Source organism: Rousettus aegyptiacus, unplaced genomic scaffold, assembly GCF_014176215.1.
Source record: "Rousettus aegyptiacus isolate mRouAeg1 unplaced genomic scaffold, mRouAeg1.p scaffold_m13_p_11, whole genome shotgun sequence".
Taxonomy (NCBI): Eukaryota; Metazoa; Chordata; class Mammalia; order Chiroptera; family Pteropodidae; genus Rousettus; species Rousettus aegyptiacus.
In genome coordinates, this window is record NW_023416286.1 from 60149169 (window position 1) to 60176392 (window position 27224).

Sequence of the window (27224 nt, forward strand, 5' to 3'; positions counted from 1 at the left end):
GGTGGGGTTAATAGTGCTTAGGACTGACTCACCAGGAGCATTGAGAGAAGTATACTAAGACAGGTGAACAGAAAGGCTTAGTGTTTAGTCTTGGGAATACCACCTTGAAGTATAATTGTCAAATGATATTTGATGTCGATAATTGCCTATTCATTTTGTATTTAAAAATCAAATATTTATAAATAGAGCTAAAATGGCTCTTTATAAATATATTTCCTGTAATGAGATAAAAGAAAAAGTTTATCTTACTCAAGATTTGGTAGTAATCTAGTGAAAGTTAAAACCTTTAGCCTATAGAAATTTTATGTTAATAAACATTTTTTCATTATTTTAGTTACCATAGAAATAACTCTTAGTAAATCTAGAATGTGAATGTTATATAAGGATAAAAAGATAATGGATCAATTTATCAAATGAGTGACACTTGCCCACTCTAGGCTATTCTGATTCTCTGAATGACAGTGTAAGCTGTATGCCCAGGTATGACGGGGAACAGGTGGAGTAACCAGATTGCCTTTTCCCATGTAGTACAGGTATGCTCTGCCCTATATTAAGTGGCCTGGCATTGTGCTTTATGGAGTCTTTGAGCAGTGTGAGTACTTTAGGGTTAAAATTCCAGAGCTAATTGCCTGTTTTTGAATCCTAGCTTTTCTACTTTGCGACTCAGTTTCCTTATCAGGAAAATGGGAACACTGGTAGTAGCTACCTTTTATGGTTGTTCTAAAAATCCCATGAGACTATATATATATATATATATATATATATATATAAAGCATGAAGAAGGCTCAGTAAATAGCATCTTACATATGGATGTTGATTTCTGCAGTGTCAGCAGAAGTGAGCTGTGACTACCTGTGATCTTTTTGCAAATCCTCAGACTTTTTTTTGGAGCTCATCATATAGTAGGGGTAGAGGAAAGAAGGCCAGAAGTCACAGTGCTAACGTTGTAAGAATCAGTGATTCAGGAACGGATAGTCAAAGACTGTTGCTAAGAATAGTTGGCACATCAGCTAGCTGGAGTTGTACAGTGTTATAATCATTGAAACTGGAAGTTCCTAAACTGGGAATATTTGCCCTAAAATCCATTTTTGGGAAAGACAATTGATTTTGGTTAAATAGTTATTTGACTTTAGTATGCAGTCATGAATTTGTGTTTAAATAGAGTCCTCTAATAGATGGGGAAGTCTGATGGCCATGTGTATAAAGAAAGGCCTGTGTGTACTAATGAGCTGGCTATCAAATTATTTTTTTAATTAAAAAATTTTAATGTCCCAGGATATCATAACAGGATTTAGACTCATTCTAAGAAGACCTTTCATTTTCATAGCTAGAAGACTTAGATTCCTCTTCATGTTGTAGCAACACAAGCAGATTTTGTAATCTGCCAGTGAATTTCTGTTCCTGCTTCCAATTATTCAGCCTCTTGAAGTTGGAGATGAGTGTTAAGAAATAGAAAAGCAAGCATTTTGCAGTCAGACAGACATAGGTTAAAATATACAACTGATAATGTTGTGATTTAGCTTTTCTGAGCTTTAGTTTCTTCATGGACAAAGTGGAGGCCATGGAAATTAAGATAAAGATAATACTGCAACAAGGCCTACCTCAATGTAGGCGCAGTGGAATTGTTGGTTTCTTTATCCACTATTCTCCTTTGCATTGTCTTGAGAGGTCTCAAAAATCCGGAGGAAGAGAGAACCTCTATTCTACTTCATATTTGTAAAGAAATCCTAAATTCTCATGTTATTCCATTACACTAAATGTTTTTCATTTTTTAATGATTGTGGATAGAAATCGTATTAAGACACTTACATGTTTTACCTAGCATGTAATCTATATGTAGTCTCCACTTTTAATGCAAGTATACTGAACATAATTTGACATATTCTATTCTCGAGGTTACCATGGAAAGAGCACCAGATTGTTTTCTATAGATGGTTAATAGTACTTAACTTTTTAAAATTCATTGTGTCACTTTTTTCTTTTCTAAAAATGCTTTAAGGGCTATTCCTTTGAAATAGTTTATATCATTCATCTGTGTATCAAATTCATATATATAAATATTTGTCATATATATATGTAACTATATTTTTTTTAAATGCAAAGGATTTGAGAGGATACAAATTTTAAAAGTCTTATAATTATTTTAGTAATGGGGAAATTTGGTTTCAGGTCATATAGAATTCTTTCCTGCCATCTTATCCTGAAGGAACCTTATTATTTCCAAGACAGGGTCTTTGCATAATAAATAGGATTCCCAAACCTCCTGCTACTCCTTGTTGTAAAGAATGATCTGACTTCTACTAAGCTTCTATTATTGTAAGATCTTCTATATAAAGTATAGTGGTGGTAGATCAGCTAGATACTGTTGGTTTTGGGGCCTGACAGACCAAGTTGTTGCATGTATCAATAATCCCTCATTTTTTTTTTAACTGACAAGTATTTCATGGTGTACACGTATCAGAGTTTGTTAACCTTTCACCTTTGATGGGTATCTTGCCTGGTTCTAGTATTTGGCTTTATGAATAATGCTGATGTGAACAGTCTTGTGCAGGTTTTTTTTTTATTTTTTATTTTAGGTGAGGCAACCCTTGGTTAACCTCACAGATTGCAAGCACCTTGTCAGTTTATAATCCCTTATCTATCTATCTATCTATCTATCTATCTATCTATCTATCTATCTATCTATCTGTCTCTCTGTCTGTCTGTCTGTCTATCTATCTACCTACCTACCTACCTACCTACCTACCTACCTACCTACCTACCTATTATTTATTTATTTTATACCTACAGCGTCTGGTCTTCCTAGGTGGTCTCCCATCCTAGTACTAACCAGATCTGACCCTGCTTAGCTTCCGAAATCAGACGGATCAGGCTCGTTCAGGGTGGCGTGGCCGTAGACGATGCAGGTTTTTTCGTGAACTTAAATTTTTTTCTATAGCAATTTTCCCATATACTCCATGCCCGTACACCTGCATAGCCTCTCCCATTATCAATATCCTACACCAGAAGAATACATTTATTACAACTGATGAACCAAATGACACACCATTTTAGTATTATAGACAATATTTTTACTGCCTCGAAAATCCTCTGGGCTCTACCTATTCGTACCACCCCACTCCCACAATCTCTGGCAAGCCCTGATCTTTTTACTGTCTCTGTAGTTTTGACTTTTTCACAATGTCATGTGGTTGGAATCATACAAGATGTAGCCTTTTCAGATTGCTTTCTTTCACTTGGTCATATGCATTTAAGGCTCTTCTATGTCTTTTCATGGTTTGGTAACTCATTTCTTTTTAGTGTTGAATAATATTTCATTGTCTGTATGGATAAATAAAATGTGATCCATACCTTCGGCTACGGAAGAACATCTTGGTTGCTTTCCAGCTTTGGCAATTATTAATAAAGCTGCTATAAATTTCCATGCACAGGTTTTTTTGTGTGGACATAAGTTGTCCACTTCTTTGGGTAAATGCCAAGGAACGTGATTGCTGAATTGTATGGTAAGAGTATGTTTAGCTTTGTAAGAAACCACCAAAGTGGCTGTACCATTTTGCATTCCCACCAGTAATGAATGAGAGTTTCTGTTGCTCCACACCCTCACCAGCATTTGGTGGTGTCAGTGCTCTGTATTTTGGCCATTCTAATAGATTTGTAGTGGTAACTTGCTTAAATTTACACTTCCTTCATGGCATATTATGTGGAGCATCTTTTCATATGCTATTTGCCACGTGTATATCTTCTTTGGTGAGGTGTCAAGATCTTTGGCCCATTTTTAGTTGGGTTGTTTGTTTTCTTTTTATTGAGTTTTAATTGTTCTTTGTATATTTTGGATAACAATTCTTTATTAGTTGTGCGTTTTGCAAATATTTTCTCCCTGTCTGTGCCTTGTCTTCTCATTCTCTTGATACTGTCTTTTGTATAGCAGAAGTTTTTCATTTTAATAAAGTCCTGCCTATCAATTATTTCTTTCATGGATTGTGTCTTTGGTGTTATATCTAAAAAGGCATCACCATACCCAAGACCATCTAGGTTTTCTCATGTTGTTTTCTAGTTTTCTAGTTTTGTGTTTTATGTTTAGGTTTATGATCCATTTTGACTTAGATTTTGTGAAGGGTGTGAAGTCTGTAACTAGATTCTTTTATTTTAAATCCTATGTGTCTAGATTCTTTACACACACACACACACACACACACACATTTTTTCTATAATATTGCTTTTGCTTTTTTGTCAAAGATCAGGTAACTGTATTTATATGGACTTACTTCTGGGCTCTGTTTGTTCCATTGATTTATTTATCTATTCTTTAGCCAATACCATCGTGTTTTATAACTGTAGCTTTGTATATAGAAATTTCATAGTTGGGGTAGCATCAGTCCTCCAATCTTGTCCTTCTTTAATATTGTGTTGGCTATTCTGGGTCTTTTGCTTCTTTATATAAACCTTAGAATCAGTTCGATGATATTCACAAAATAACCTGCTGAGATTTTGATTGAGACTGCATTGAATCTATAGATCAAATTGGGAAGAACTGACATGTTGACAATATTGAGTTGTCTTATTCATCAACATGGATATTGTTTTTTCTTTGATTTTGTTAATCAGAATATTGAAGCTTTCTTCATATATTTGTATATATTTTGTTAGATTTATACTTAAGTATTTCATTTTAGGGAGTGCTAATGTAAATGATGTTGTGTTTTTAATTTCAAATTCCACTTACAATTGCCGCAATATAGGGCAGAAGTTGCCTTTAGTATATTAACTGTATATTCTGCAACTTTGCTATACCTGGTTATTAGTTCCACGAATTTTTGGTCTCTTCTTTAGGAATTTCTACATAGACGGTCCTGTTTTTTTATGAACAAAGACAGTTCTGTGTCTTCCTTCTCAGTCTATATATCTTTCATTTCTTTTCTTGCCTTATGACATTAGCTAGGACTTGAAGTAAGATGCTGAAAAGCAGCAGTGAGGGGACATCTTTGCATTGTACCTGATCTTAGCGGGGAAGCTTTGAGTTCCTCACCATTGAGTATGTTAGCTGTAGGTTTTTGTAGATAGTCTTTATCAAGTTGGGAAAATTCTCCTCTTACCTGGAGTTTTTAACTCTCAGACCCTCTCTCTGCCCGCATTGGTTCCCGTGGGGGTTTTTGCTGGGGAGTCTGTGCTCTGGTAAGCCATGCTTGCCTCTCCCAGCTTGGGGACAGTGATTTGCCCTGTGTCTTTCTCTTACATATCCCAAAAGAGTTGTTTTTCAGTGTGTTCACTTTTTGCTTGTTGTTAGGATGGAGTGGTGATTTTAAAGCCCAGAAAACTGGATCCAGAAACTGGAAGCCTCTTTCAATGTAGTCAGAATGTCAGTCTTTTCTTTTTGGAATAGGAACCCTGAGCTCATGACTCCTCTGTATTATTCAAATAGTTAAATATATTATTTTTTCCATTTTTAGAAATTAAAAGTTCTGCGCTTCCTCATCATTTTCTTTATTGCTGTGATAGCCCTAGTGGCTACACTTAACATCTGAGTCAGTGCGGGCATTCCCTAAAATGCTATGAGGCAACCAGAGTGGTCATCACGAACAGAGAAGGCTAAAAAGATGCTTTAAAGATTCTGTAAGATGCAGTGCCAAGAAATACGTCATAACATTAGTTTTCTGGGACACCAGAACCTGAAGTTCCGATGCAGTTGTACTGATTAAGAGTAAGGCAGTACACGAATAGAAGAACACATAAATAGCACAATGGAGATGAAACAGTGAAATCCAAACTGACAGAAACTCTGCAAGACAAATGTTCAGTTCCTTCAGCAAAAGAATTATAAGAGAAAAAGAGAGATAGAGGGGCAACCTATAGACTAAAAGAGAATTAGGGGACATAACTAGATGCAGGAGATGGCCTTATTTGGATCCTGATGCAAAACAAACTGTAAAATTTTCTTCTAAGACAACGTATGAAATAGTGGGGGAAAATAACAAATGGTTAGATGTTTATTGATATTAAATCATTAACATTCACATTTTAAAAGGTGAAATAATGATATTATTATGTTAGAAAAATGTCCTTTTAGAGATAGGTTTTGAAATATTGACAAATGAAATATATAACATTCAGGATTTACTTCAGGCTGGTCCAGGGGCAAGGATATAGATGAAACAAGTTGAATTTTTGCTCAAAAGCCGAATTAGTATAGAAAACAGAGATATTGGTGGAATTGGCTTTTTTCCTAGCAAATTCATATTAGGAGATCAAATCTTTTTAAGCATGTATTCAATCATTTACTTATTAATGCTGGGCTCTGGGAGTAAAGCTATGAATAAGATAGAGTCCATGCTTTCAGGAAGCTGATATTCTGGAATATAGAAAGAACTGGCCAGGAGTTCTAAATAAGTGAAATAAATTATTTCTAAATAAGTGAAATAAATAAAGGTAAAAATATTAACTGGTCATTATTTCATTATCGCATGTGCAATAATGAAAATAAGACTGTGATGGGACAATGACTGGGGTTGGGGATCATGTTGAGGATGTGCCATTAACCCCCAGTGAGGAAGACGCTCCATAAACAACATCTTGAATGTCAAGAAGGAGTCAGCCATGGAAAGGCCTGGGGAGGATTCAGTCAGGGGACCAGCTCATACCAAAGCTCTGAAGTCAGCCTACTTGAGGGACAGAAACAAGAGTGTCCTGAATAAGTTGGTGGTGGCAGCCTGGGCACTGCCAGTTTAAACAAGAGCAGCCTCAGGAGTTCCAGAAAGCACTGTGATGGGCTATGTTATATCAAAAAATAGTTTCCACTTCCTTGTGCTCAGTTTGGGAAGCACAGCCTCATTTTATATCTGTCTTTTTAGTCATGCTTTCAGTATCCTTTGTTGGGATCGTATCTTTTGAGGGAAAGCCCCAAAGAGGTAGTGCTTCAGGTGCCCCAATTTTAATTTTATACATTACGGACACGTGGATTTGTTCTCACTCCTTTTCAGTGCCATTTTTGTGACAAGGCCTTTATGAATCAAGCGTTCCTACAGAGTCATATTCAGCGCCGCCACCCTGAAGATTCTCACCTTGGTAAGTAATAAGCTCAACTTCAAAGAGTTGTGTTTTTTTTTTCTGGTACCTATTTCTTTTTTCAGTAAAACACTATCCAGTACATTTCTCAATTCTTTTAAAAGAAAGTGTGGTCGTCCTTATTCACTCTTGAAGTAAATATTGAGCTCCTGCTACGTGCCATGCACTGTGCTAGAGGCTCGGGATATAGCCGCAAGCAAAGCAGACTAAGTCCTGCATTCTAATGGGAGGACTGGAGGAGACTCACTTAAATGAACAAATGATTCTCTTAAAATGGTGACAAATGCAACGAAGAAAATAAAGCAAGAGAATGGGATGGAGAGTGGCTCCAGGTAGTCAGTGAAAGCTTCACTAGGGAGGCAATAGTTGATCAGAAATAAGAATTTTGAAGAAATCCCAGTCTGAGAAAATCTGAGAAATGAATATTCCAGGCAAGGGGAACTCTGATGGTGAGGGAGGTGAGGGGCAGGCAGTACGGCGTGTTTGAGGTCCTAGATAGAAGGTTGGTGGAGTAGAGTGAGAAAGGCCATGGTGACGTTGGAAAGGAAAGAGCCAGATCACGTGGGGCCTCAGATGCCCTGGGCAAGAATATGGGTGTTTTTATAAGCCTAATAGGAAGCCACTGGAGGACATGACTTAATTTGTACCTCAAATTGCCCCATCTAGCTGCTAGTGGAGAATAGACTGTTGGGGCAATGATGGAAGCAGGTAGAAGAGTGAGAGGGCTGCAGGCGTAGCCCAGGTGAGGAAATATGGCAGCTGGACCAGGATGGTACTAGGGAAGACAGGAGAAGTGAAGATGGAAGAGAGTAGGTTGCAGTTACGGAGCCCATAGAGATATGACTCCGCATGAGAAAAAGACGAAGCAAAGATGATCCTGGGTTTTTGTCCTATACATTTGGGTGAAAGGCAGTGGTGTTTTCCTAGATGGGGAACCTAGGGGAGGGAAGCAGGTCGAGGGAGAAAGGAGGATGGAGAGTTTGTGTTGGACATGGGTAACTTTAAGTCACACATAAAATCACCATGCAAGTGGAGATGCTGGAGGTCTGGCAGTCAAGGGAGAGACCCAGACTGGACATACAAACCTGGGAGTCATTAGCAGAGCTGGGCTGGATGAGGTCACCTAGACAGAGAAGAGAAGACAGCTGAGGGCCAGACCCAAGGCCGTCTCAACACTAGGAGCTCAGGAGAAGCAGCTTAACAGAGTGAGAAATAGCAGTTACAGAGGGAAACCTGTGGAGTGTGTTGTCCTGGAAACCAAGGGACATGGATGTTTCAAGAGGGAGGGAGTGGTCAGTTGTACCAAATGTTCCTTTGGCACAGAGTAAGACAAAGACTGAGAACTGACTGTTGATATCCCCATGGATATTAGTGACCTGACATAGCAACCCCAGTGGATTGGTGGGGATAAAAGTCTGAAGGAATGAACTGAACTGAGAATGAGGCAAAGAAGTGGTCCTGCCAATTACAGACATTTATTTCAGGAGCGTTTGCTGGGAAGGAGAGCAGAGACATAAGACGTTACTTGGAGGGAAATGTGGGATCAGGGGGAAATGTTTGTTTTGTTTAATGTGGGAAATAGTAAGATGAGTTTGGGTACTGATGTGAATTAACCAGTTTATAGAGGGAGAAATTGAGAAAGCAAGAGAGGGGAGGAGTTCTCTGGCTTATCAAGGAACAGGTTTCCTACCATTTAAATGTTCTCAAAAAGCAAAGAATACAAGATCTATTTCTCCATGAGCAGATCAAAGCATTCTACAGATTGCTGTAGTAATCTACAGAAATTCTCATTATGATTTTAAATGTTTTCAGTATCTAAAAGTGTGTACTTCTCGCCTGTTACTCAGTGCCTGCTTTCCTCTCCCCTTTGGGCCAGTCTGTTTCCATTTCTGCCTATTTCAGGTAAATAGATCTATTTAGAAAATAGCCAAGCTTTGTATAAACATATGAACAGCATAAAATTCCATTTATAAGCCAAGGACCACTGATACAATTTAGCAATAAATTGGAGAAATTGGAAAGATTAAATATTTTAGCTAATCTACCATTCTTCAATGTGAAACTGACTTTCTTTCTCTTCTGTTTCAGTATCTTATTCTATCTCATACTCGTTTCAGAGAGTATTTCAGACTCTGAACTGAGTATTATTTCTTCAGGTCATCTTTGAGATTCTGACTTTCTACTTTGGTTTCCATACCTTTCATGTCTACACTCACAGACACATGTATATCCATTCAGTCATGTGTACATCTGCATGTAAGTACATGTACATAAGTATTCTTCCTTTCACTTGTTGCTTCTTTTTACAACTTTTCAGTACCTCGTTTTGCCCCGTGGACAGGTTATGGCCCAAGTTTGCGTTTTGAATGCCAACCTCTGCTTGTTTTAGCACTGATGGGGTTCTCAGGAGAGTTTGGTGGGAGCCAGAGGATGGTGACCATAGACATTTCAATATGGTGGTACCCACAGTGGAAGCTGTTGCTTCTCTTCTCTGATTGAGACAGAATTGGAGAAGAGCCCAGGATTATGCCTTGTCACCATTATTGCTCCCTGAATGGGCTCTCACAGTCTGTGTGGGATAATCCCACCTGGCTAAAAGCATTTGCTGAATATAATTCAGTGCCCAATTATACAAACAGCTGCAGATAAACACCAGGGAGCAAAAATTGGCTCATGGAGCACGAAAGTATTAATATCCCCAGAGCAGTTTCCTTTGTCTTTGTCTTATCAATAGGATTCAACCCCATAAAGTTTCAGATAGGTTTCATTAGCAATGATATTTTAATAAGATATTTCTGTTGCAACAGAGTATAAGCAGAAGGCGCAGACTGATAAGCTCCAGAATGAGATCGACATGTTGAAGGAGCAGCTGCAGCTTACCAAGTCTCAGTTAGAGGCTGCACAGCACGCACATGCGGTCCGATTCTCTAAGGTATGATTCCAAATCCTGAAACGATGGTTATGTTGGGGAGGATTGGCCTTAATTCCTTTTCAATGTTTGATAGAATTCACCAGGAAAGCCATCTGAGCCTGGACTTTTCTTTACTGGGAGGTTTTTCATTTCTGATTCAATCTCCTTATTCATCATTGGTCTGTACGGATTTTCTGTTTCTTCATGATTTTTTCTTGCTAGGTAGTATGTTTTAGGAATTTACCCATTGCTTCTTGACTGTCCAATTTGTTGACATATAGTTCATAGCAGCTTTTTATGATCCTTTGTAATTGTGTGGTATCAGTTTTAATGTCTCCTCTTTCATTTATTTTATTTATTTGAGTCCTTTCTCTTTTCTTGGTTAGTCTAGCTAAAGGGTTGTCAATTTTGTGTACCTTCTCAAAAAACCAAGTCTGAGTTTCATTGGTCTTTACTATTGTTTTCTTTATTTATTTTATTTATTTCTGCTCAAATTTTTATAATATTCACCCTTCTGCTAATTTGGGGCATAGTTCGTTCTTTTTTCCTAGTTATTTGAAGTGTAGTGTTAGGTTGTTTGAGACTTTTTTCTTAATGTAGGCATTTATAGTTATAAACTTTCATCTTAGAACTCCTTTGCTATGTACCATGAGTTTTGGTATGTTGTTTCCATTTTCATTTGTCTCAAGATATTTTTTATTTCCCTTCGATTTCTTCTTTGACTCATTGGTCGTTCAGGAGTACGTTGTTTAATTTCCATGTATTTGTGAATTTTCCTATTTTCTTCCTGTTATTGATTTCTAGTTTCATACCACTGTGGTCAGAAAAGGTGCTCGATGTAATTTAAATTATCTTCAATTCGTCGAGACTTGTTTTATGACCTAACATATGATCTATCCTGGAGAATATTCCGTGTGTGCTAAGAATGTGTATCTGTCGATGTTGGATAGGATGTTCTGTATATGTCTGTTAGGTTGATTTGACCTATAGTGTTTAAGCATGTGTTTCCTTATTGACTTTCTGTCTGGAGTAACAATTCTTGTATCTTCATAATGAATTGACTCTTTATCATTATATAATGACTTTCTTTGTCTCTTGGGATCTTTCTTTTTTAATGTAAACATTTACAGCTATAAATTTCTATCTGGATACTGATTTGGCTGGTTCTCTTTTTTGTTGTGTTATGTTTTAATTTTCTTTCATATCAAAGTATTTTCTAACTTCTTTAGTGAGTTTTTCTTTTACCCTTTAGTTGTTTAAGACTATGTTGCTTAATCTTTGTGATTTTTATTTTCCAGTTTTCCTTCTGTTATTGATTTCTGGCTTTATTCTGTTGTGGTTGCAGAATACACTTTGCATGCAGTTTTTATAAATTTATTGAGAATCATTGTGTGGCCCAATATATGGTCTATCCTGGTGAATCTCATGTGTGCATTTAACAAGATTATATATTTTGTTATTGTAGTGTGCAGTGTCTTTTCTGTATGTTTGTCAGGTTGAGTTTGTTTATAGTGTTGTTCAAGTCCCCAGTTAGGTTTGAAAAAACTGAAGGTCATTGAGAAATCAAAGGCTGATCAACTAGATCTTATATAAATATGAATTCGTGTTTTTGGAGGATGAGATGGGGCTACTTTACCCAAATTAATATGGTATCAAGAAAGGTTATTCTGCTCAATATGTTTTTCTTTTAAAGTAGGTTTACGTTTTATATATTATATGTATGTCTACTCTACAAGTTCACAGATCAAAGAACTCTTGAGACTTTGGGCCTCTGTGTTTATATTTTAAAGGATGTAAGGACAAAAGGATGCTACATAATGCCTTTGGTTTGGAAAAATTGTTATGCACAGATCTGCCATTATATGAAGTATTATCACAAGCTTACCTGAAATATGCAAACTAACTGACGCATTTGGTGTGAAGCTATGCCAATTGATCTAAAATTCTGCATATTTGCTTCGTGTCAGAACTTTTAAAGCTATGTATTAAAATAATTTCAGGAATATGAAATGCAGAAAACAAAAGAAGAAGAGTTTTTGAAGTTATTTGACAGATGGAAGGAAGAAGAAAAGGAGAAACTAGTTGATGAAATGGAAAAAGTCAAGGAAATGTTTATGAAGGAATTTAAAGAATTAACTTCCAAGAATACGGCATTAGAATATGTAAGTATTAAACTGAGAAGTCCTCATAGTATTGGTAGAGTTGTTGCCTTGAGAGGTGGAGTTAGACTGGCATTATGGCTGGTAGATCCAGAAATTCCTTTATTGTACTCTGGCCCAGACACTCTTCCTCCCTGAGAGTCTTGAAGGAGATTGAGGCATACAGAATACCGAATAGGTCAGAAAAAATCATTTCATTAATACGAGGACCTTTGGCCCCAAGGCCAAATTTACCAAGTGGAGAACTTATTAGATCATAGGAGAGTGTACCTCTTTCCTTAGCTGGTTAGGTTTAGGAAACCTTAAACCATGACACCCTTCCTGAGTTTTGGAATTTTCCAGAAAGGCTGATAAAGATCACCAGTGTGAGAGAAGAAGGAAACTGGACCAAAAAGACAGAGGGAGAACCTTTGCCAGGCCTGGCTGGTGAGAACAGGGAGTCTGGTGCAGGCAGGATGTGGTTAAATAAGCCCCATCCCTTTTGGGAGCAACCTTGCTCCACACTGCCCCATTACATGTGTACATGATGAGAGACGCGCCTCGCTGGGCTGGGACCTTCATTCTCTGTGAGCTCCTCCTCAGAGAGTGTCCAGTATCCTCCAGCTAAGAATTACCTGAGCTCGTGCTGGGCAGCTCAGTCATAAGTCATCCTTAGGGAAAAAGAAAACATGGGAGGCAAGGGAAGATCCTTGAGCTCCCTCTAGGGGCCAACACATCTTAAAAACTAAAATAGAGGGATATTTTTGGAATACTAAGATCTTTCTCTAAAACTCTTTGAATTCTTGCATTAAGGTAGGGAGACTATGACCTTTGAATTGAACCTAGCATACCTCTGTTTTTGTTTGTATGGCTCATGAGCTAAGAAATGGTTGGAAAAAAAAGTCAAAAGAAGGATATTTCATGACACATGAAAATTAAATGAAGTTCACATTTCAGTGAAGGTTTTTTGGGACACAACCACACTCATTCTTTTATACTTTGTCTATAGTGCTTTTGTGCTGGAGCCGTAGTGTCGAGTGGTTGTCCAAGACCCTAAATGTCTTGCAAAACCAAAAACATTTACTATCTGGCTCTACAGAAAAGGTTTGACAGCCCTTGTCATATCTTTATAAAGAATATGTGGCACAAAGTTGACAATTGGTGAAGGTGAAAGGGACGTTTATTGTACTTTTCAACTTTACTGTAAGTTATAATTTACAAATAAAAAGTTGAGGGGTAGAATAACTCTACCTTTAAAAAAATAGCTTTGTGAGATACAGTTCACATACCATACAGTGGTTTTATGTATGTTCACAGTTATGCAACCATCATCATGGTCATTTTAGAACATTTCATCACCCCAAGAAAAAGCCTTATACACAATAACACTCCCCCGACCCCCACCCCGCCAAAAGCCCCTGGAAACCAGGGATCTTCTTTCTGCATCCATGGATCTGCCTGTTATGGAAATGTCATATAAATTGAATCATACAACATGTAACCTTTTGTGAGTGGTTCTTTCATTTAGTATAATGTTTTCAAGATTCATCATTATTGTAGCATTTATCAGTATTTAATTATTATTTTTATTGCTGAATGATATTCTATTGTATGGATGGATATACCATATTTTTTTTGTGCATTCACCAGTTATTGGAATTTGAATTGTTGCCCTTTTTGGCTCTTGAGGGTTTTTAAAATTATTATTAAAATTAGACTATTTTTTAGAATAGTTTTAGGTTTACAGAAAAATTGAGCAGATAGTATGGAAAGTTCCATATAAGCCCCACTCTCCTACCCTATACAGTTTTCTGATATCTTAAATTAGTATGGTACATTTGTTAAAATTAATGATCCAATACTGATACATTAGTATTAATTAAAGTCTGTACTTCATTCCGATTTCTTTAGCTTTTACCTAATGTCCTTTTTCTGCTCCAGGATCCTATCTAGAACACCACATTAAATTTAGTTGTCATGTCTCCTTAGGCTTCTCTTCTCTGTGACAGTCAGACTTGTTTTTGATGACCCGAACAACTTTGAGGACTACTTGTCATGTATATTGTAGGATACCCCTCTATTGGAATGGATCTGGTATTTTTCTCATGGTCAGGCTGGGCTTACCAGTTTTGGGGAAGACCTCAAATATAAAGCGCAATTTTCATCACATCAGATCAAGGGTATACACCATCGACATGATTGATGGCTGTTTATGTTGACCTTGACCACATGGTAGCATTTGTCAGGTTTCTCCCCTGAAAAGTTACCTCCCTCCATTTCACACAGCACTTGTTGAAAGGAAGTTGCTATGTGCAACCCAGACTTAAACAGTGGGGAACTATAACTATGTTCCCCCACCAGTTCGTATTTGAAGTTGACACAGTTATTACCTTCTGTGCATTTCTGAGGGTATTTACTGCCAGTAACTTTGAGACTAACATACAAGCAAAGAATAATATTAAAACTTTATATCCCGAATGGATGCAAAGCAAAGATGTGGTCCCAGGTGATGCTGGCCTAGTCACTAAATTATCTTGAGAACCAACTGTACCCAGTCCCTCTGTTTCTGGCAACTGTTAAATGCCCATGAAAAATTTTAAGACCCATTGTCTAAGATTAGAAAGTTAGGTTTTCCTTTTTCAGCCTGTGCATGTTCTTTTGTTGGAAGAAACAAAATAGGAAAACTTCTGGAAAGAAATAGGAGGAGCACCATGAGCAACCGATAGGATAGTCGGCTTTAAAATATGGCTACATGCTTCCCAATTTTACTCTCTCTTTCAGTCTTATGAAAAGTATAAACATTTATACCAGTGATTTTGCATTTCATTTTATAGCAATTATTAGAAATCCAGAAGTCCAATATGCAGATCAAGTCCAACATAGGCACTTTAAAAGATGAACATGAGTGTAAAGAAGAACGTCCTCAGTATCCCCAGGATTTCCAAAATGTGATGCAACTTCTCGATAGTCAGGTATGTAAAAGTGGGCAATAACGGGTAGAGGCCTAATTTTTCTTAGCGAAGTAATTTACAGCAAGCGTCATCTACAGAAAATGTGTATATCTCTTTCGATGACCATGAAGGTGGCTAATCCTTTTTTTTTATCTCCTAATACATGTATAATTCTTAATAGGTGTTCATTCCCTGCTTGTTGATGGACTAATGTGGAAACAGAACAGTTGGCAAAATTGTTTCATTTTTCCCTAAGATAATATCTATTCGAATTGATAAGTATTGACTCAGTATTTATTTTTCATACTTCAGATGTAGGTCTCACTTTCAAAAGGCAGAGGAAGGCATATTGAAGCACTATCTTTTTAGAGCTTAAATATATAACTACTTTGGTAAACTGATGATCTTTTACATTTGTCAAACTTAATTACAGTCATTTGGAAGTGAACCCCCTTAATCAGCTCAGACTTCACACTGGCTATTTTGGTTACACTGATTTAGGGGAACGTAGTATAGTGTTTTACCAAGAAACAAATAGAGATTAAAGTTTATGAATTCGGTATTTAAAAACGCAGCAGTAATCCGTCATTTTAAGAGGTACGGACTACTGCCACGGCTGCTTGCTTTGCTGCTCACATCTTGCCTCTCACTCCCACAAATCTACCTTCCACGTCGCAGCCAGGCTGACCATGTCACTGTCCTGTCTAAAACCCTTCAATGGCTCCCCAGAACAAAGCTTAGAATCCTTAATCAGCATTCAGAGTGCCTGCGCACCTGGACCCTGTGTCATCTCCCACTTTTCTTGGCTTTACCTTGACACTCAAGGTAAAGTGGCCTCAAACAGCTCATGATTCCCAGGACACGGCATTCTGTTTTCTGTGTTTGCTCTTGTGGCTTTCTTTGTCATGCACCTCCCAGTTTCCTGGACCTGTGGCCTACTCATTCAGCTGGGGCAGCTCCTCTTCTGGAGAGTTCTCCTGGACCTCTGAGTCATTGCATTTGTATAGTCCCGGAAGCAGGACCTGATCACATACACATTATGTGGGACTTCTCTATTGCTGTGTCCACTTGCCTCTGGTACAAGGCAGAACTTGTCTCTTCGACCTCTCCTAGCCTGCCAGGGGCTACCCAATGAGAAGTCTGGGATCAGGAATTCCATCCCGACTGAACTGTTGACAATTGCTCCCAGCAGGCTGGTCTCTCATGAATTGAAAGACCCAGTTAAAATCATAAGGTCCCACCTGATTTTCTCCCGTTCCCTTCCTGTGAGCTGTGTTGTCAAATCAGAAACCATGGACTCAGGAACTGTGGTATTTCCTTTTAGTTTCTTAGGTTGGCAAGCTAGCACCAATATTTTTGAAAATAAAATTGTATTGGAACACAGCTACATGCATTCGTTAGGTATTATTTATGGCTGCTCAATTGCTACTGTGGTAGTGATTGAGTCACGTGGCCCCCAGAGTGTAAAATGTTACTATTAACTCCTTAATAGAAAATGTTTGCTGATTCTTGCCTTAGAGAATAAGATTAAAACCAAGAACAAATGTGTTTAAGCATTTTTGACTGTATATATTCTAAAAAATGCCTGCTAATATTTTACTAAATAGATAGTTGGGTTTCATAGGTACCCACTAACAAGGATTAGATTTCTTTGTTGCATAAGTTACTTTTGTTTTACTGTTTCATAGGAAAGCAAGTGGACAGCTCGAGTGCAAGCTCTTCATCAAGAACACAAGAAAGAGAAGGGTCGGGTAAGATTAAGAAACTACCCCAATGTTCATTGCAGCATTATTTACAATAGCCAAGATATGGAAGCAACCTAAGTGCCCATCGGTATATGAATGAATAAAGAAGATGTGGTACATATATATATAATGGACTATTACTCAGCCATAAAAAAGAATGAAATCGTGCCATTTGTGACAACATGAATGGACCTAGAGTGTATTATGTTAAGTGAAATAAGTCAGACAGAGAAAGACAAATACCATATGATTGCACTAATATTTGCAATCTAAAAAAACAAAATAATCAAACAACAACAAAAAAAACACACAAACTTATAGATACAGAGAAGAAACTGATGATTGCCAGATGGGAGGGTGTTTGGGAGCTGGGCGAGAAGGGTGAAGAGATTAAGTACAAATTGGCAGTTATAAAATAGTTATGGGGATGTAAAGTACAGCATAGGGAATATAGTCGATAATATAATAAGACTTATTCGGTTGATCACTTTGTAAATTATATAAATGTCTAGTCACTGTGTTGTATAACTGAAACTAATATAATTTTTAAATACACATTGTATTTGAAAAAAATACTTAAAAAAAAGCAAACCAGTGGCTAATAAATGGGTCACTTTTGTAAAAAATATTTGCTTTTTTTTCTAATTAAGGTAGTATTTGTTCACTTAATAAAATTTATGAAGAAATGTGTAACAAAAATTAAAATTATAATTTCAATACCAAAGGTAAACACTGTTACTATAATTTCTTTCGGTTTTTCTTCTATGCTGTAATTGTTACATTTCTATAAGTATAGAAATATATACATATATTCTTATAGATTTTGAATTATGCTTTATATCTATAATTTTATACACTTTTCACATAATATGTCACATTTTCCTATGTTTTAAAATATTCTTCAAAATCATAAGTATAGAAATATATACATATATTCTTATAAATTTTGAATTATGCTTTATATCTATAATTTTATACACTTTTCACATAATATGTCACATTTTCCTATGTTTTAAAATATTCTTCAAAATCATGATTTCTAATGGCTACATGATGATCTTCCAGCTGTATCATAAGTTAGTAATAATTTTTTCATTGTTGAATACCTATTTCTAATTTTTTTTGCACAGAGCAACAATCTATTTAAATAATTTTTAAATAAAGGCTAGGATTGTTCACGTTAAAATCATTTTAACGAAAACAAATTTTATTATAAAACTGATTCCCTTTCAGTTGAATATATCAGAAATTTAAGTGTTAAAGTGATTTTACACTAGTGCAAAACATCTAGAGTTATTTGACATTGTTTTTTTAAAGAAAAATTATTTATTTTTTCTTCTTAAGTTGTATGCATTTTGTAGCCCTTTGTATTTTCTGTGTCTTAGTCTGTTCGGAATGCTATGACTAAATACCATAGACTGGTTGGCTTAGACAACAAACATTTATTTCTCACTGTTCTGGAGGCTAGGATTCTGGGTGTTAGCCAAGTCAGTTACTGGTGAGAAGTCCCTTGCAGATAGCCACCTTCTCTCTGTGTCTTTACATGGCAGGGAGAGAGGGAGAAAGACAGATAGAGGGAGACAGAGCGTGATGAGCTCTGCTTTCTTCTTGGAAGGGCCCTAAGTCCATCATGAAGACCTGAAACCCAATAACCTCCTAAAGGCCCCCAGCTCCTAATATCATCACATTGGGGGTTAGGGTTTCACTGTGAATTTTGGAGGGCCACAAATATCAAGTCTGTAACACCAAGGGATAGGGATTAAACAGGACCTATGCTCTGGGCACAAACTTGAGCAATTTTAGATTTTTGCCTCCCACACTCTTCTCTGGCCTTTACATGTCACCTGCAACTGCTTTATCTAAATAGGTAGTCCCTTTTCTTTATTATTCTCAGCACTTCATGAGCATATCTGTGATCACTGTTTTAAATTGTTTTTTGCCTTTTTACTTGTTTCTTTTCTGTCTCACCAGCTAGAGCACTAGCCCTGTGAAGGAGGGGCTCTATTCATTTAGTTCTCCGTTGTAGTCCCAACATCCAATAATGAGCCTAAAATGTGGTTGACGCTCATTGGCTATTTACTGATTTAATGGGGAAGGTTGCTAGATGTCCAACAAGGGAATCATTCAGTCATGCTTTTGTGGACGAAGAAATGCTGATTGTAGGGTTCAGAAGAGCACCTACAAGAGTTGTCTGTCGGTGTGAGCATGGCATTCGAACCCAGGCCCTCCTCACCGTTAGGGCCCTGCTTGTCTGCCTCGCTGCCTTGCTTACCTGTCGGGCATTAGGCGCTTAGCCAGCTGGGGAGAATAGACAGAAAATGGTTGCTTTTCTGCAAGAATATTCTAGCTTTCCTTTGAGATGCTCTCAGGTAATAGTTCCTAATCAGGGTTGTACTTCAGAACAACTTGAACTTCTTCTGAAATACACATGTGCAACTCTACAACCTGAAATTCTCATTCAGTAGGTATATCTAGGACATTTTATTTTGGGGAAGAAAAAAACCTAGATAATTCTGTTTTGGATCCATGGTTTGAACCACTGCTCTTGGATAATTTGAAGTTTCTACTCTTATCTTTCAAGGCGTCTTATAGCATTGGCATTTAGGGACAGAATTCAGTCTTCCTTATTAATAGGGGCTGATTTTTGATCCTCGCTCTTTTAAAGCCCCTTGTATTCTAGGCAGTTGTGGGAATTTCAATGGCCTTCTGGCTGGAATAGAATGCAAGTTGCAGAGTTTCACACTTGGTCCTGCAAGATGTGCTAGAGAGAAAGACCACTGCGTGTGTGTAGGAGGAAGGAGAGGCCTTCCTGGTTCTGAGTGAGGCGCCTCACCCCATGAATTGTGAGAGTGTGTGTTTTTGTGACACCGCTAGGCTACGCTGCTCCCTTGTCTGTTGGTTTTGTTTGTTAAGAAGCTGCTTCTTCCTTCATTTCTCTTAAACCGGAACAGAGGGGTGAATTCAATCAGGTTTAGTAATCTCTGCCTGAGACTTAACTATTAATTATTCCACATGATTGGTGCCTACTGCTCCTACAATGCATATATTGTATTTCTCTGTTTAAGGGAAGTTACGTTTGCCAACTTTTTATTGCTTTACCTAGATTCTTGGCAGTACTATTTTTTTTTTTTTTAAATTACACTGGTAGGAGTTCAAAGGGAGTCACAGATAAACGATGGCATACCTTTTGACCCAACATGAGATCCTTTAGAGCTTGGGAGGTTGTAGAATGGTCATGTAATAAAAGGAAAGGAGGATGGGTGATGTGGACTGATAGAAAAAGTATAGAATTTGAAATGGTAGAAGGTATGACAAATGGACTCATGAGCTACAAACTTTTGAAATAATTGCTGGCTATCCCTCACTTAGACGATCACATTCCTCTTATATAAACTCTTTTCTATACTTTCTGGTCAATTCTTAATTCCAATATCACGGTGATACCATCCTTCAGTTTTCCTATGTCTTCTTTCCTCTTGGGTCCTGGAATGCCTTCACATATTGTTGATCTTTAACTGCCACCTGGAACCCTGGACATCTTTACTGACTTTTCCTTCTGTTTTCCAGCTCAGTGTTTCCCAAACTGCTGTTGGGGACACTCTGCCAGTGGTCTGTAAAAATACAGGGAAGGTTTTTGACGATGGCTTGCTTGGGGGCGATTCTTAGCATCCACTAGGACGTGAAAGGTTCTTTTCAGTCCTCACTTGAGACACCTTTTAACTTGGTTCAACCCAGTGTGTGTCTAACCTATATAAGCATAGAAAACTTCAGAGGGGGGAACTGCAGTGTATTGATGGAAAGCATCACTTTTTTTGTCATTATTGTGTTTTTTTAATGTAATTCAACTATTTTTTAGAGCAGTTTTAGGTTCACAGCAAAACTGAGCAGAAAGTACAGGGACTTCTCAAATACTCACTGCTCCCACGCTCCATAAGCACAGCCTCCCCCACTGTCAACATCCCATAAGAGGAAGGTACATTTATTACAATCAGTGAACTTACATTGACATATCATTATCATCCAAAGCTCAAAGTTTACTTTAGCATTCACTCTTAGGTGTAAGTTTGGACAAATGTATAATGACAAGTACCCACCATTACAGTAACATACGGAATAGTTTTATTGCCCTAAAAATCCTCAATGTTCTGCTTATTCATCTCTCACTTCACCCAGCCCCTGATCTTTTTAATGTTTCTGTATTTTCCCCTTTTCCAAAGTGTCACGTAGTTGGGCTCATATGAGATGTAGCCTTTTTTAGATTGGCTTCTTCCACCTAGTAATGTGCATTTAAGGTTCCTCCAAGTCTTTTCATGGCTCGAAAGCTCATTTCTTTTTAGTGCTAATATTCTATCGTCCAGATGGACCACAGTTTATTTATCCATTCATCTACTGAAGGACATTTAGGTTACTTCTGAATTTTGGCAATTATGAAGAAAACCCTATTTTGCGTGGACATAAGTTTTCAACGCCTTTGGGTAATACCAAGGAACTCTATTGCTGGGTCATATGGTAAGAGCATATTTAGTATTGTAAGAAACTGCCCAACTGTCTTCCAAAGTGGCTGTCCCATTTTGCACTCCCACCGGCACCGTATGAGAGTTCCAGCTGCTCCGCACCCTCACCGGCATTTGGTGTGGTCAGTGGTTTGGATTCTGGCCATTGTGACAGGTCCACTGCCGTTACTTTTTTGATTTGATGATTTATTTCTTAAAGTCCTGGGGCTACTTGATTGTGTGCAAATATTTATTATTTATTAATATCTTCGACTACATATGGGAGCATTGGCTTTGAAGCCAGACATGAAAGTTCGTTCTGGGCTCTTCCCCCTCCTGCTGTCTGAGTTCGGGCCAGCTACTTCACTTCTCTAGAGTTGAGCTTCCCTATCTGTACAATGAGGTCAAAACATGTATCTTAACTGTTCTGGTGTGGATTCAATAAGATGGAGCGCTTAACGCAGCCTCTGGCACATAGTGAGTGTTCGTTTAAAAAGAAAATCGAGCAAGTTAGGAAATGCTGCTGTAGATGCTCTCTGCACGCCTCACAGGCGCTGTTACCCCTTGCGCCTTATTTCATCTGCACACTCCTGTCTCCATTTGCAGGCCATCGGTTTGGAATGTCCTTGGCTCCAATTACCAAGTCTTCCCTTCCGCCCCCTTTAAGCGACTACTTAAATCGCTTTAAGAATCGTTCCCTAAATTATTGAAAACAAATTCTTGTCGAATTCTTTTCATCTAATATATGATCCTCCCTGACATTAAGTCTCTAAAGATGAATCTATCTATGAATCTTTGGATCTCTCCCCTTTCTTTCCCTTCCTTTAGCCATTCCTTCTCTCTTTCTCCTCTTCCCTCTCTTTTTTTCTCTACCCTCCCCCTCCACCTTTTTTTCTTCAGTAAATATTTGTTGAGAACCTGCTAAGGGCCAGAGATTGTGCTAGTTGCTGGACATATAAAAATAATTCAGGTGGGCCCTCTGGCCCAGGGAGCGCACAGATGACGCGAGACCCGTAAGAAAGCGGGGCATGTCCCGCGGGAGACATTTTACACGCACTTCGTAGACTGATGCCTTTCTTAATTTTTTTTTTCCAGCTCTTATCACATATAGAGAAACTTCGAACCTCAATGATAGATGATCTAAATGCAAGTAATGTTTTCTACAAGAAAAGGATAGAAGAGCTAGGGCAGAGGCTCCAGGAGCAGAATGAACTGATTATCACTCAAAGACAACAGGTATTTTTGGCTACACATCGGCACTGTTTTTCTTTAAGCGGTGCAATTTATCTAAGAACATGTGTTTTATTTAAAACAGTTGTAAGTTGGATGAGATAAAGAAGACGGAATTTTTTTCCTTGTGGTTGTTTGTAAAAGTAAATCCAATCAAATAATTTTTTTTAAAAGGTATTTAAAAATACTATAGAGCAGATTTATTCAATTAGAATTCAGAATAAATTTGAAAGTAGAAAAGATGGTAATAACTTCGAGAAGCAGTTGAATCCAAATGCTGCTTAAAGTCCTCAAAGGCCATGTGTCTTCCTGTGTCTTTGGAGAACTTAGTGAAAAGGTTAATTTCCTCAGTCTAGTATCTGTCCATTATCTAGTATGTCCCTATCTAATTTTAAGCATGTATCTCTAGAAGACTGTTTTTCTTTGCAGATTAAAGAATTTACCAGTAAGCCATTTAACAGTGTCATTGAACCCAAAGGTAAGTGGGCCAGGATCTCAGTGCTGGAGGCAAGGTGGGCCTCTCTAACCATTGCTGGGTATCAGATGATTGTGGGGTCCCAGCGGTTGCAAAGATGACTTTCCTCTGGTTATTTTAATTTGGGAGATCTGTGGAAGTTGAAGAAATTTAAATACCTAAACTATTATTGAGTGGTCTTCTATAATTTTTTTTATCAGAATATTGTTATGCACATAACGCATGCTTAGTAACCGTTTTCTGCTGGACTCATGTGCAGTAGGTGAAGTTATGATTAAAAGCAAAGAGTCTGGAGACAGACTGAGCTCAACTCCCATCTCTGGCACTTTGTAGCTTTGTGAATCTCTGCCTCAGTTTCCTCAGCTCTAAAGTTGGAATATTAACTACATCATAGGCTTGTTACAGGGGTTTGTTTCTTGAGAGAACTTGTGAAAGTACACCTATTAAACATTCATTAGTAGTAGTTATTGTTACTGTTATTAAACTCAATTGTTCTAAAATACTATAGAGGCAGGGTGGCTTCATAGTGTAGTGGTTAGCACGTCTGCTTTACATGCAGAAGGTCCTGAGTTCGCACGTCAGGTAGAGCCACGGACCATACCCTGAGTGCGCCAGGCCGAACCCCTCCCCCCTCCAACTGTGCCAGACTCCAGGGGTGCCCGGCCCTGGGTACACTCCGTGAGTGTGTGGGAGGAGACACCCCCCCTTCAGAGATCAGGTTCTTAAGGGGAAACGGCAGCATCCATAGGTCAAGGGTGGAAGTGGGAAGGAGAAGGGGGGAAAATTAAAAAGGGGAGGAAGAAAAGAAAATACTATAGAGGCTTGCTGTATTATTCTTAGTTGTGGTTGGTTGGAGTTAAAGGTTTGTTCTAAGCCTAGCGAGGGCATATACAACCAGCGTACTGTAGCAGTGATAGCCACACATTCTCCCTATGTCATTCAAGAGCTAGTCTAGAAGGGAGACTGGCATCCTGAAGTACAGGATCTCATAATAAAGCATTAAGCTCGCATTCTGTCTGGTCTCCTTATAAGTGATCCCAGTCTCGGTTCCTGCGTGTCTCAGGTTGTTAAGGCATCTTTGTCTATTTGAGAGACACCAACTGGGGACTGGTACAGTGGTATGAGCTAAGTTTCCTCTCTGTTTCAGGAGCCGTGGGAGATACATTAACCTACTCATGTGTTTCCCTCTTGTTTTGAGAAAAAGGTTTAGGAAGGGCTGTGGTTCCCTATAACTTCTCTTAGAATAGTGAGAGATCGGATAGTGAGGAATGCCTGTATATTTATGTCAATAGCATTAATATTTGACTAAAAAATAATTTTAAGAAAAGTTAGCTTCTTAAGGATTTCTGTTAAACATCTTTATTGGATCAGTTGCTATATGTTGGTAAATTTTGTTTACTGTTTTTTGAGGAAAAAAAGATTAGGATAAGCGCTGGCAAAATATAACCCATAGCTTGTGATTTTTATTATTAATATATGTATATTTTTTGTTATTTCAGGGAATTCTTTAACCTGGCAAACTTTTGAATCTAAGCCAACTGCCCCAGCTGTACCTAGTAAGTTTCTATAATAAGGTCAGGGTTCTAAAGATATTTGTAAAGTGCTAAACCAATACATAACTTTTCCATATTATTTTTAGAGACGTTTCTTTGAAAATCAATGTGTTTAGAGATTATATGATGAACTATTTTGATTCCTAGCTTTGACCTAGTTCTAAAACCTAAGATTATAAATAGCCACGTGACTTTGTGGTGATTTTAGTTAGCCATACCTGTTACTTTGCAGTTCACCTAATAAAGGGACGACTAAGAATTCTTTGGCATTGCTCCAGTTTGTACTTTTGGTTTTCCAAGGTAATATACTGTGTGAAGATGTGACTGTGTGGTGGCTACCACATTTTGGTATCACTGAGACTCTCAGTGCCACAGGCTTTGAACTAATGTTCTCTCTGTCACTCACTTGAGTTCAACTCAACACAGCTATTAGAGCTATTAGGATTTGGCTATATTCCAAAAGGACATAGTCTGTACAATTTAGAAATAGACAGATTGTTTTCTTAATTATAGCTAAATAGTTAAGATATTTTTGTTTCCATTCAGGAAAGTGAAAGAGTGGAGGAAGTAAGGGAGCAAGTGATCCTGGGCAAGACAAGACGTGTGTGTGAACAGGGATCTGAATACTTGGGTGGGGGAAAAGGCCTGGACTACGGCTGGGCACCAAGTGACACTTCTCAGATAGTCTCAGGACTGTGTCATGATGAAAGAACATTGTTGAGCATGTTGGGGAATCTGGCACAATTATCTGGAAAATGCTAATGGTTTTAACTGCTCAGTCTTCTCAAATGTTTCTTGAGGACTCTTGATGTTGCTTTTGGAAACTGAAGAGCGTTAGAGGTTCTGAAGAGGAGAGGGTAGTTTAAGTGCCAGGAGTAGGGCTGAGTGAGGAGAGAGTAGAAACAGGACTTATATCTTATGAAATAAAGTAAAAAAATATATTTCAGAGAAGGATGGAAAAGTTAAAAGGCACTTAATTATTATTACTTATACTTTAATTATATGTGGCACAATATTGGAATAATATTGTGTTCCAATGAAACTTTATTTATAAAAACGGGTAGTGGACTATAGTTTTCTAAACCCAGTAACTTCAACTGGGGTTTTCAGAGCTTCTTTCTGGTTTTCTGTTTCTTAGACTTAACCAGCATAAAATAATCAATATGCCAAAAAGGCATATTTTGGGGTGGCAAACTCTTCTCCCCTTCATACAATTCTGTGAATATACTAAAACTCATTGAATCGTATGTTTTAATGCTATTATTAAAAAGTTGTTCTAGAGTAATTGGTAGTATCTTTGTTGTTTGAAACTTTTGTCCCTTATGGTCTATATATATCTTGACTAACTTAAGGAGTATTTAGCTATCATCACGTTCAGATATTTATGCTTTAATTATGGAACCTTGTGAGATTTTTTTTCTTTTGCTGTTTCAGTGAATGCTCCAGCCCCACAGACTTTGGATGCTAAGTCAAGTCTAACAATGGCACATGGTAAGTCTCAGCGTTTTATGTGCAGTTTCCACCCTGAGTTAAATAACTTATTAACTAAAAGTGCTCTTCTGTGGGGGTAATTATTCAAAACACAAAACATTTTAGTGAATACAAAGCAGTTAATTAAACTTTAATCTTCCTATGTAAACTTAATATACCCACCAAGGTCATAAAGTATAAAATGTATGTGTTGCTGGACTCACAAGTAGAGATTTTTAACTTTGAGTAGTACTTTGATTGTTTATGATTTTCGGTGGAAGGTATAGTAGGAATTGGGTAAGAGAGTGACTTTCTACTAGGCCAGCAGACCAGCACATGCCGCAGGGCATATGTGATTGTTTTCATAACTTTCAATGTGGCAGCAAGTCGCCTTTTAAAAGCAAACAGTTTCAGCAATTGGTTGGGAAAATCTAGAAAAGACGTGACAGAAACCAAAGGAAAAAAGTAGGAACCACTGCAGGAAATCTCTGCCAGGACTCAGTCACTGGACCAGGCCACTGGGCTGATTGTTATTAACCTCCTCCAGTGGACAGGACGAATATTTGTAGCCATTGTTTACTTTTATACAATTAAGATGCGTACGGTTTTTGTAGTATGTTTTTAAATACTTTCTTTTTCTATGGTTTGCTATAGATTACAAATGAATTAAGATGAGAGTGGCATCATCTTTTTCCTGTTTTACCTAATGCTTACTTGATTCCACATTTGTTTTCAGGTTTTCAAGTAGACTTTAATCCATGATCAGTTGAATCAGACTTTTTGTCTTTATAAATAGTGTGGTCCATATGTGATGGCCTTTTTAATTATTATTATTATTTTTTTATGTACTGAGTGACTCATGAAGTATTTATTGCTCCTTACTTTTTTTTAAAGATCATTTCAGGTGGATCAGTTCCCTTGAGCATATGTTCACAATATGTAAGGCATAAATTCTCCACATATTGGATGTTATTATTTATAAGTGTTTAGAACATGAAGCTTTTTTTTTTCCTTTGAGCTAGTAACAGATACAATGTATGTTGGACTTATGTAAATTTACTTTAATATTGAATATACAAGACAATTTTCTCTGGCATTATTCTCTACTCATACTATTCTATTTCAGGTCTAAAATTTCTCTTTTGCCTGCTATTTTAGGGTTGATTTTTAGAAAGCAATGCTAGCCACTTCTCTTTAGT

The 27224-nt window shown here is 37.6% G+C and overlaps 1 protein-coding gene and 1 pseudogene across 3 annotated transcripts in view; one reads left to right on the plus strand and one right to left on the minus strand.

Moving 5' to 3' along the window:
• The window catches only part of DZIP1 (DAZ interacting zinc finger protein 1), a 51401-nt gene that overhangs the window by 4391 nt on the left and 19786 nt on the right, over nucleotides 1–27224 (plus strand). For all 3 annotated transcript variants that reach the window (XM_036228872.1, XM_016158628.2, XM_016158630.2), the window contains exons 6-14: nucleotides 6975–7059; nucleotides 9867–9991; nucleotides 11971–12132; nucleotides 14943–15080; nucleotides 16748–16810; nucleotides 22393–22533; nucleotides 22957–23005; nucleotides 24502–24558; nucleotides 25990–26046. In XM_036228872.1, coding sequence (XP_036084765.1) covers nucleotides 6975–7059; nucleotides 9867–9991; nucleotides 11971–12132; nucleotides 14943–15080; nucleotides 16748–16810; nucleotides 22393–22533; nucleotides 22957–23005; nucleotides 24502–24558; nucleotides 25990–26046 — 877 coding nt within the window. The remainder of the gene's footprint in view (nucleotides 1–6974; nucleotides 7060–9866; nucleotides 9992–11970; nucleotides 12133–14942; nucleotides 15081–16747; nucleotides 16811–22392; nucleotides 22534–22956; nucleotides 23006–24501; nucleotides 24559–25989; nucleotides 26047–27224) is intronic.
• Nucleotides 2782–2899, minus strand: LOC118609668 (annotated as a pseudogene).